General features: G+C 57.4%; 1 protein-coding gene across 3 annotated transcripts; it reads left to right on the forward strand.

Annotated features, from left to right (window-relative positions):
* The first annotated feature begins 44 nt into the window (after positions 1-44).
* AEN (apoptosis enhancing nuclease) lies at positions 45-4,653 on the forward strand. Of its 3 annotated transcripts, none has more exons than XM_005873380.2 (4): positions 45-102; positions 946-1,549; positions 2,788-2,988; positions 3,463-4,653. In XM_005873380.2, the coding sequence occupies exons 2-4, from the start codon at positions 1,010-1,012 to the stop codon at positions 3,694-3,696; spliced, it is 975 nt and encodes a 324-aa protein (XP_005873442.1). In that variant the 5' UTR covers positions 45-102; positions 946-1,009; the 3' UTR covers positions 3,697-4,653. The 3 variants fall into 3 exon arrangements, with proteins under 3 accessions (XP_005873442.1, XP_005873441.1, XP_005873443.1); XM_005873379.2 differs by lacking the exon at positions 45-102 and adding an exon at positions 123-236; XM_005873381.2 differs by lacking the exon at positions 45-102 and adding an exon at positions 301-480.
* Positions 4,654-11,239: the final 6,586 nt, after the last annotated feature.

An 11,239-nucleotide genomic window follows, 5' to 3' on the forward strand; every position in this document is an offset into this window, starting at 1 on the left:
CCGCGGACCTTTAGGAGCTGTGGGTCCCTCCAGCAGGTTCTCCACATCCGGGCGGTAGTGGGACCCGGCTGGGGGCGGGGTCGCGCGCTCTGAGACACCCAGGTACTCAGCCCCGTCCCCAACATGACGGTTAGGTCTGGGCTGGCGTTTTAAACCGGCGTCTTGCTTCCGGCCACCAGCCGCCTTGGGAAGGTGCCCAACCAGCCACCTCGCGGTTTCCGAAGCCCCGGCCGAGGGTGAGGACCCCGTTGTCAGTGGGGGGCCTAGCGCCGCTCACCGTCTCCCGGAAGCCGCTCCCCGGCCTGGCCGCGCTCATCATCACCATCGCCATCGTCATCGTCATCGGCCCGGGACGGGAGCTGAGCCTCCATTACCCACTTGGTTCTGGCTTTGAAACTTGCTCAGGGTCAGGGAGGCCAGGGACCCGGTTCCGCCTCAGCTCCTGACCTGCGGGCCCTCCGCCCTCCGGGCCCCACAGAGGTCAGCCTCAGTCTGGGCCTCCAGGCCTTGGCCGCTGGGCTGGGCTGCGGAGAGGGACGGGTTCTGTGTTTGTCCGCCCAGCGTGTGCCTTGTCAGCAGGAGGAAGGTGGTTGTAGGCAGGCGCCCCCCAGCCTCCCGGGTCCCCTCCCCCCGCTGGCCCGGCCCGGTCAGCCCCGATTCGGGAGGGCCGACCAGACCCCACGTGTGCGTGAATTCCGGCACCGGCCTCTGTGGGGATGATCATACTCTGTTGAGGTTGTGGGGAAGGTGGAGTGATTCCACGGAAAGGTTTGCATGTGGTATTGACAGTTCAAGGGCAATTATTAATAACATAGGTCCTTGCTCAGTCCAGGAGCCTGAGACACAGCCCAGCTCTAGAGCAGGGGCCGGGCCACTGCAGGAGGGAGGGAGCCAGGTGGCTGGCCCATCCTCACCCAGGCCCTCTGCCCTGTGGTCTCTCTCCAGGGAGCTGCCCCGTTGGAAGATTGCCTCCCAGGCCTCCCGTGCCCTGAGCGGTGAGCAGGTTGGGATGGTATCCAGGGAAGCCCCTGAGCCTGCCCAGTGCCTGTGCCCTTTGCTGCCCGGCCCGAGTGCCAAGGATGTGCTTCGGAGAAAGCACAAGCGGAAGAGCCGGCAGCACCAGCGGTTCATGGCCCGGAAGGCCCTGCTGCAGGAGCAGGGGCTGCAGATCTCGCCCCCGGAGCCAGCATCCTCCCCACCGCCCGTGCCATCGGAGGCACCGCCAGGCACCGAGGCCGCCAGCCGTGGGAGGCAGGCTCGCAGGGCTGACTCTGGAGGTGCCCCCTGCGACAGAAAGCCCTCCCCCCGGGAATCGGCAGGGCCCTTGCCTAGCAGATGCGTGGCTATCGACTGCGAGATGGTGGGCACGGGACCCTGCGGGCGGGTGAGCGAGCTGGCCCGCTGCTCCGTGGTGAGTTACCATGGCGACGTCCTCTACGACAAGTACATCCGGCCTGAGATGCCCATCGTGGACTACCGCACTCGCTGGAGCGGCATCACCCGGCAGCACATGCGCAAGGCCATCCCCTTCCAGGTGGCCCAGAAAGAGGTGAGGCGGGTGGGGACTGTGGGTCAGTGATGGGGTGGGAAGGGCGTCCCTGGGGCTGAGTCACCACTTGGAATCCCCAGACGTGCGTAAGCGTAAGAAACACCTCAAGCCTTGCTGATCTCGGCTCCTAGCCCCAGATCGCTCTGGGATTCTGATTCCTTAGGTCTCTGGGCCTGCGGAGGCTCTGGTGTGTGGGCCTAAAGCTCATCATGCTGTGGAAACGGGCACACTAAAACCTCCGAGCTTATGGGGAAAATGGGGTTAGGGACACAACACTCAAAACATGTCACAGCGACACAGCAAAAACAAAAAGGCCTGGCCTCCACACCCGGACACAGTACCCCAGTTTGGCGCATGTTAGATGGTTAAGAAATGCATATATACACCCAGTAACAACACGCACCCAATAGCGACGGCACTTTACCTGGAAGGAGACCTGGAGCTTCCTCGTGGAGGCGGGTGTCAGAAGGGCTGAGCTTGTGTCCGGTGAAGTGACCCAGGAAGTTACCTGAAATCACATGGGAGGTGGGGGCACCAGGTGAGGTGGCTGTGGCCTCAGGTGAACGGGGCTCCCAGGTGGGTGTCTAAGGCGTGTGCCTTCCCCGAGCGTGGCTTCCTGCATTCACTTAGTGTTTCTCAGGGCAAGATCACACCTTCTCAAATCATGCTTTAATATCGGTGGGGGCACCAGGTGAGGTGGCTGTGGCCTCACGCAGGTGAACGGGGCTCCCAGGTGGGTGTCTGAGGCGTGTGCCTTCCCCAAGCGTGGCTTCCTGCATTCACTTAATGTTTCTCAAGGGCAAGATCACACCTTCTCAAATCATGCTTTAATATAGCGATCATGTTGGGACATTTTACATTTTAAAAAAAATATATTTTAATTGATTTCAGAGAAGAAGGGTGAGTGAGAGAGAAAAACATCAATGATGAGAGAGAATCATGGATCGGCTGCCTCCTGCACGCCTCCCCCCAGGGATCGAGCCCGCAACCCAGACATGTGCCCTGATGGAGAATTGACCTCAACCTATTCATAGGTCGACACTCAACCACTGAGCCACGCCGGCTGGGCAACCCTGCTTATTCAAGCAGTAGGTATAGGGTCTGGACTCGCACTTGGCAGCGTGGTGGACTGCGCTCCTGGCCGCCCCTGTCCGTGCTGCCTCCCTGCAGAGGGATCTTCACCCCCTGGGCTGGGCCACCAACAGCGGGGCCTTCCTGACTCTTCTCTCCGCTCACAGATCCTCAAGCTCCTGAAGGGCAAGGTGGTGGTGGGACACGCCCTGCACAATGACTTCAGGGCCCTCAAGTACGTCCACCCTCGGAGTCAGACCCGGGACACCACTTACGTCCCCAACCTCCTCAGCCAGCCCAGCCTGCACACCCGGGCCCGGGTCTCACTTAAGGAACTGGCCCTGCAGCTGCTGCACAAGAAAATCCAGGTATGTGTGCGTGTGGGGGGCGAGGGGCAAGCAGGCCTCGCCTCCCTGCAGGTGGGCCCCAGGCTGGGTGGTGGGGCTGCGCCTGCAGCTCCCCATTATTTCTAACCAGTCCAGGCCTCGGGTCTGCATGCGCACGCAGCCCTGGGCGTCCCTGTGCAGCCCCCTTCTTCCAGGGGTACACCTCTTCCAGGCTCCTCTCTCCGGGTCTGTCCCCCCAGCTCCAGGCTCGATGCCTGCCTTTGCAACCAGAGATGGAGCCTCGGTTAGGGCAGCTCCTAACTCCTGCTTCTACTGCCCGTCACCTCCTCATCCCCCTGCTCTTCAAGCCCAGGGCGGCTTTTATCTCGTTTATATTTGAGGGAACACTTGTGCCATGGCTGAGGCTCCCGCGCTTCTGCCTGGAACACTCACACCGTTCTGACAGTCTCGGGCCTGTGCACAGTGCCTGGAGTGACCGTGGGCTCTCGTCCGCAGGTGGGCCAGCACGGACACTCGTCCGTGGAAGACGCCGTGACGGCCATGGAGCTTTACCGGCTGGTGGAAGTGCAGTGGGAGCAGGAGGCCAGCCGCCTCTGGACCCGCCCCGAGGACAGGGAGCCCGACAGCAGCGTGGACGTGGAGCAGTACATGCAGGACCAGTACTGGCCCGAGGACCTGGGCCCGGGCTCCAGCGGGGGGCAGGGGGAGACGCAGGACAGGAGGGCGTGAGGGAGGAGAGGCTTGGGGTGGCCTCCAGTCAGGAGGGGGGCCAGGAGGGCACTGGGCACATCACCTGGCCTGAGGGGATCGTCTGTCCTGACTCCCGTCCCTACAGCACAGCCCTCTTTCCAGGCTGTAGTCACCCCTCAACCCCGTGGTTTTGCTGATGGCACTTTATAGACGCCACGAATGTCAGGTGGACCAGCTACAGGCCCCGTGGGAGCAGGGTCTGTCCCAGGCTGTCACTTCCCGTCCCCGGGAGGAGTGGGGTGCATGTCCGCTGGGGCTGGGGCTCCGGCAATGGTGAGCGAGCCCGCCCTCCTTCAGGCACTTTGGTTGATAATCACCGTGGTGGCTGGGTTTTCTCCAAATTTCACCCCCCACCCATTTCCTTGTTCACTAAGGGGCGATTTGGGGCACTGGGGTCACTGAAAGCTCAAGTCATACAGACCTTTGAGCCCCTTCATTGCTTGTCCCTGTCACTTCGTAGCTTTGAGACCTTAGGCAGCTGTGTGGCTTCACTCTGGAGCCGGTAACATGGGGACAATGGTACGACCTACCTCAGGGTGGTTATGAGGATGGAATGCCCGCACGCATCACGGAGCCCAGCACACGCAGGCCCTGGTCCACGTGAGCGGCTGTTTCCTCTAAAGGATCAGTTTCAGCCTCTTCAGGGTGACGCCCCCAGTGGCAGGACTTTGGCCTCGCTTGGCTGCTCCAGCAGGTGGGGCAGGGCCCTCCGTGGTGAGGGCATCACGTGGAGGTTCAGGGTTCTCGCCGCTGTCAGGGCTGGGTGACCCGAGTGTCATCTGCGTCCCTCTGCTGTGTGCGGAGCTGACGGTGGTTGCTCGTGTGGATCTGAGCAGAGCCGCAGGGCGGGGAAGGGAGACCCACAGCCACACCACTGTGACCTGGGCTGCAGGATGATCCGTCACCATTTCCTTTCCCGTCTGCAGCGCAGGGAGTGGCTGAGTCATGTGTGGGTCTGAGCAGAGCCGCAGGGCCGGGAAGGGAGACCCACAGCCACACCACCGTGACCAGGGCTGCAGGGCGATCCGTCACCATCTCCTTTCCCGTCTGCAGCGCAGGGAGTGGCTGAGTCATGGACACAACTGGCCCGGCTCCAGCACTGTGTTCTGGATTCCTCAAAAGTCTAGACGCACAGCTGGACAGTAGCTTCTGTTCCTTTGCCTGTGGGTGGAGGGAGAGGAAGCTGTTACTGGTGTTCTAGAAATGGACTGGGTTCTGAGTCAGCATTGCTGCAACACTGTTCTGGAATAAACCTCAACTGGAAAAGCCAGTGAAGTTGCCTTTTTGTGACTCCTCAAGTGGGGGGCGGGGGCGGCTGATGGAGGGACGGGGGGAAGTGCTGGGACGCCCAGTCTTGCTGGGAGCCTTGGCCCTCACGGTGGGCGGCTTTCACGACGATGCTTTGGGAGGTGGTGGTAAGAACATGAGAGCTATGGAATTTATACCGTATACATACCTGAAGCATTTTATAACTGCCCCGTTAGAGAGCACAAGTTTTACTTATAAAATACACAGCATACAATGTATCGTGAACCATCTCTCAGTGTCCAGTTCAGCAGCATTAAGTGCATTCACACTCACTTCCAGAACGGTTTCATCCCGCAGAACTGAAACTACCCTCATTGAACTCTAACTCCCCATTCCTCCCTCCCTCCAGCCCCTGGCAACCACCTCCTACTTTCTGTTTCTATGAATTTGACTAGATACCTCATGTGAGTAGAATCCTACAAGATTGCTTTTTGTGTGACTGGCTTATTTCACTTAGCATAATGTCCTTAAAGTAAATCCATGTTGTATGTGTCAATTTCCTTCATATGTATGTATGTATATATATTTTAAATATATTTTATTGATTTTCTACAGAGAGGAAGGGAGAGAGACAGAGAGTTAGAAACATCGATGAGAGATAAACATCGACCAGCTGCCTCCTGCACATCTCCTACTGGGGATGTGCCCGCAACCCAGGTACATGCCCTTGACCGGAATCGAATCCGGGACCCTTGAGTCCGCAGGCCGACGCTCTTGTATATATATTTTAGAGAGGAAAAAAGGAAGAGAGAAACATCAATGATATCAATGATGAGAGAATCATTGACAGGCTACCTCCTACCTGTCCCCCTACTGGGGATTGAGCCTGCAACCTGGGCATGTGCCCTGACTGGGAATTCAACCGTGACCTGGCTCACAATATTTCAGAGAGGGAAAAAAGGAAGAGAGAAACATCCATGATGAGAGAGAATCATTGATGAGCTGCCTCCTGCACGCCCCCTACTGGGGATGGAGCCTGCAACCTGGGCATGTGCCCTGACTGGGAATTCAACCGTGACCTGGTTCACAGGTCGACGCTCAACCACTGAGCCACCCGGCCGGGCCTCTCTGAGTTTTTATGTGATGCAGTAGGAGTTGCCCGTGTAATTTTCTTCACAAAAGCATGAGCTCATCAATGAGTTCAGAGACTGCCCGCCTTACTCACTCTGCATCCCTATCACCGCAGACAACGCCTGGTGTCAGAAGATGCTCCCGTAACAGCAATCAATGGAACGAATGAGTGAATGAAGGAGATAATCTATTATCATTTTTCTACCTTTCCTGATGTATGAAATTCTTTTTATGTGTTATGGACTGAAGTATATTAGATGCTATTAAATGCTCACGTGTATTTTATTCCTAACCAGTGACAGTGCAATAAGTTTTGTTTTTTTAAAAATGAATGCACAAATTTGAACTCAAGGATAAGAATCTTGAGAAGCAACCAAATAGGTCCAGGACGCAGTAGGCTACAATGGCCACTAGGGGGAGACAGAACCTTTCAAAGAGCAGCATGAGAGGAAAATCCAACAGCACGGAGGTTCTGCTCCCCGAACTGCCAGCAGAGCTCGCTGCCATTACATCGCTATTGCCATTGCACTGTGTAACAGCCAGCTCCCCAGGACAAGCTGGGACAAGATCAAGAAAATGCCCAACCAAGGTACATGCCCTTGACCGGAACTGAACCTGGGACCTTTCAGTCTGCAGGCTGACGCTCTATCCACTGAGCAAAACCAGTCAGGGCAACTCACGTGTATTTTATTCCTAACCAGTGAGAGTTCAATAAGTTTTGGTTTTTTAAAAATGAATGCACAAATTGGAACTCAAGGATAAGAATCTTGAGAAGCAAGCAAACAGGTCCAGGACGCAGTAGGCTACAATGGCCACTAGGGGGAGACAGAACCTTTCAAAGAGCAGCATGAGAGGAAAATCCATCAGCACGGAGGTTCTGCTCCCCGCACTGCCAGCAGAGCTCGCTGCCATTACATCGCTATTGCCATTGCACTGTGTAACAGCCAGCTCCCCAGGACAAGCTGGGACAAGATCAAGAAAATGCCCCCACCCCCCAGCTCAGGCAGTTCACGTGCCCTTTATACACTCCCCCCAGCTTTAAAAATTTCACATAAATGGAAGAAAAGTATTTCCCCTGTGGATGACAATCGAATCTATTAAAAATTCACCTGGAAAAAAAGCAGAACTATAAGCTCAAGAATAAAAACATTAATTTTTAAAGCTGTGTGCAATTATCTTCTGCCTCCAGCAACGTTTCTGTGAAAGAACTGTTGACATATTCAATTTCATCTCCCCGAGTAAAGAAGCCTCCGGCATGTGCCAGCTAGCCGGGGAGTCCCAGCCCAGAGAGTTATGGTCCTATTGGTCCAGTTTCAAAGGCTTCGTATGCAACCGAGTGCAGTGAGAACAACAGTTCCCACAAACTCCTCTCGAAAGATCAGAATGACCCCATCAATATTTCCAGGACCATGATAAGCCCCAGATGTTATCACAGGCGGGAGCGTGCAAACTTTCAAAGCCCCAGTCCGCCAGTGACGCTGCTTCAGAAACAGAGTTTAGAGTGTTTGGAGGGAAGACAGTCTCCCTCTGGAACGCTGAGGCGTGGCCATGCCTTACTTCCATAGACAAGCTACAGGCCCTGGCTGGTGTGTCTCAGTGGTTAGAGCGTCGGCCCACGGACCAAAGGGTCTCGGGTTTGATTCCGGGCACATACCTGGGTTGCAGGCTCGATCCCCGGCACCGGTTGGGGCGTGTGGGTCAAGGGCATGTGTGGGAGGCAACCAATCGATGTGTGTCTCCCGCATTGATGCTTCTCTCCTCCCTCCCCTCCACGCTCTCAAAAATAAAATAAAATAAAATAAAATAAAAAGCTATTGGCTCCACTGGTTTCCTGCTTATCTCTAAGGCACAGGAAACCTCCAAAATCAAGCTCAGGAATAAAGGGACAAAGGATAGAGCCCAAAGACCAGAACAAGGCAAGAAAACAACTCTAAGAATAAGTGGCTGATTAAAAACTAAAACCACATTAGGTGGCCTATTGGTTCCGGGAGACAGAGCTGGGGGGGAGGCGGGGAGGCTGGGAACCAGCGCTGACTTCACAGGCAGTGAAAGACCATAACTTACAAGTCTTTTTAATGAGAGCGCTTCCATACTCTAATTACACCCTAATTATAATGACGCCCCTTCTTTCTTCAAAGGGCTCACGCGTGCTTCTGGAACATTCTCCGTCAGAGTCCCCTCATTTGCGGATTTAAAGAGAGAGTTGGCGAACCTCAGCCTGAGTTAAAGTGGCAGCTCTGGTGGCTGACTTCAGCTAGGTTTGCCCTGACCAGACCGGGCCAACTCTCGGCTCCTGAAATAACAGCACCCCCTGCCCGCCGCCGCCACACACACACCCCCAGTGCAATTCTCCTGAGAGAACGCCATCTCCCCAATTATGCAGACACGTCCTTGCCCTGTGCACCCGATGTGCGAGCCATTAGTCACTTCCATCCCCAGCCCAGGAACTGCAACCTCCAAGGCACACGGACGGGCAGGGCAGGGCTGCGGGCTCATTTGTGAAACCGCCTACAAGCCCGCGGGCGGCCAGCTCGGCCAGGGGCTCCAGGAGGCTCGCCTGCCTGCATGTCTAACGCCCGAGGCCACAGGGCAAGTCACTTAGCCGCCTCATTAGGATCACAGCCCTGGCCCTGCCATGGCCTCCTTCCCAGGTGCCTGGTTACCCCATTCATGTCTGTAAAGATCCATTAAGCCTTCGCGCTGAAAGGCACTGTAAAAGCCAAAATGATCACTATTATCGCCAATAAACTCCAGGGCACTCTTCCTGTCACCGGCTGAGGACAACGGCCCTCTAATGAGCTCCCCGCAGCCTCGGGGTGGCTTTGACGCTGACGGGCACGGACACCAAGAGGGAAGGAGCGCCAATGCTTTCACGTGGCCAGTGGATTTCATCAGCACCTCCCGAGTCTCCTGGCACCCCCACACCTGCAGCGCGGGGGCGAGGGGGTGCCCACACCATCCAGCCCTGCCCCAGGCCCCCCGCTTCAGGGCTGAGCTGGTAGCAGCCTGCAAGGTGGCGAAAAGCAACGTGGAGACCCACAGACAGCTGCCCTCTGGCTACGTAAAGGTCTTCCCATCCCCACCCGCCTCCCCGTGGGACCCACCAGGCAAATACCCCCCATTGAAACCCCACCGGCAAACTCCATGGTAACACCCCAAACTGAAGGCAGTGCTCGAGTCTGTAACGGGGCTGACCGAGTAGACAAGGACATCTCCATAGGACATCACACCACGCCGCTGCCCATAGAAAGACCCAGCTACTCATTTGCAGCATGTTTATGGGATGAAACCCCCCCTTTATTTTAAATATATATTTTTATTGATTTCAGAGAGGAAGGGAGAGGCAGGGAGAGAAACATCAATGATGAGAGAGAATCATGGATCAGCTGCCTCCTGCACGCCCCACACTGGGGATGGAGCCCACAACCTGGGCATGTGCCTTAACCGGAATCGAACCGTGACCCTCTGGTTCACAGGTCGAAGCTCAACCAGTGAGCCGCGCCGGCGGGGCCAAACCCTTTTTCTTCTTCTCCCCAAGGACAAGCGCCAGCTCTTCATAGGAAACCCTGTGTGTCTTTTGAAATCATGTTTCCAACTGATCTCCTGCTGGACAAGGAAATTCACCGTCTTCCTGGTGGCACTGATCCGCTCAATTGCTCAAAGGGGCCCTTGGTCACAGGGAGCTTCGGAGCCAGCTGAGCCGGGGCGCTCCGCTCTTCTTGGGCAGGGGGTTGGCCGCTGTGGTTCGCTCAGGAAGGGAAGGTGGAGGGAGGACGAGATGCCAACACCGGGTGCTGCTGCGGCGGCTGCGTCCCCCGCGGGCCTGACTCCATCTGTGTAAAGGGATCTGTGCCCCTGACGTGAGGATGAGGAGATCCAAGTGCACGCTTCACGCCGACTCTGGGGCCGGGAGCCCCGCCTGTTGGAGCTGAACCTTCAGCCAGATGCTGCCTCGCTGGCCCCAGGCTCCCGGGGGCTCCACCTCCCACAGGCGCGCCCGCTCCTCCGGATGGGCCAGCAGGAACTTCCTACAGACTGAGGAAAGGGGCCCTCGTGAGTCTGAGTCGGGGGGGTGGGGGGGGACACAAGCCTGCCCCACACAGAGGCCAGCCCAGCCTGGACTCCGCGGGAATGGCCCCTTCCAGTCCTTCCTGCAGCCCAGCCCGCCCAGCACTCTGCTCCGCCCCATGCTCCACGCGGCCCTGTCACCATCCCCCCTACCCATCCTGGCCCTTCGTCCATCCCGCCTGCATCAGCTCAGGAAGCCACAGCACAATGCCACGGACGGACAGGGGCTTAACCAGGACACTTATTGGCTCAACTCTGGAGCCTGCAAGTCCAAGATCAAGGTGTCGCAGGGCTGCCTCTCTCCTCGGCGGGCAGCCACCTTCTCACCGGCCCTCACCTGGCCTTCCCATCTGTGTCGTCCTTATGGGACCCCTTCTCACCAGTCCTACTGGATCAGGGCCCTTCATTGCCCCTTTAAAGATCCCATCGTCACATACAACCATTGTGGGTAGGGCTTCAACATGAGAACTGGGGGTACCAAATTCACCCCCTAGCCTCACCCACCTCAGCACTGTCCCTCCTCCCGCCCGGGCCTCAGGGGCCTCCTCTTCTCAGCACCTTCCAGCTCATCCTCTGTGGACGCCTCGAGTCCCAGTGCCCTCAAGGCTGGGCTTTTATGCCCACGCTCCCAGGTGAGCACTGTCACCTGCCATGACCCACATGCAGCCGAAGGGGAACCTGCTCCTGGTCCCCCCGGGGCCCGGAAGCCTCCACCAGGCCCTCTTCTGGCATTGCCGGCCAGCAGCACAGACGGAAACTGGGCAGGAGGCCCCTTGTCCAGCCCCAGGGCAGCCGGCCTGGCCTCAGCCTGCAGCCGCTTCTCTCCCCGCACACTGCCTGCCCCCACGTACCGGGCACGGCCTCTGCCTGCCAGCCGCTGCCTCCCCTCCAGCCCCGGGCACCCTGCAGCCAGGCGAGGAGCTACACACTCCGAGCGAGCACAGGAGCAAAGGCAGGTGGGGCCAGCAGCAGATCGCTGGGTTCTGCGGCTCTCAGGCCTGGTGTGGATTTGTTTTTTTGAGGTTTTTTTTTTTTTTTTTTTTTTTTTTTTTTAGGGAGGAAGGGGGGGGGGGGG

Source organism: Myotis brandtii, unplaced genomic scaffold (assembly GCF_000412655.1).
Source record: "Myotis brandtii unplaced genomic scaffold, ASM41265v1 scaffold409, whole genome shotgun sequence".
NCBI classification, from domain to species: Eukaryota; Metazoa; Chordata; class Mammalia; order Chiroptera; family Vespertilionidae; genus Myotis; species Myotis brandtii.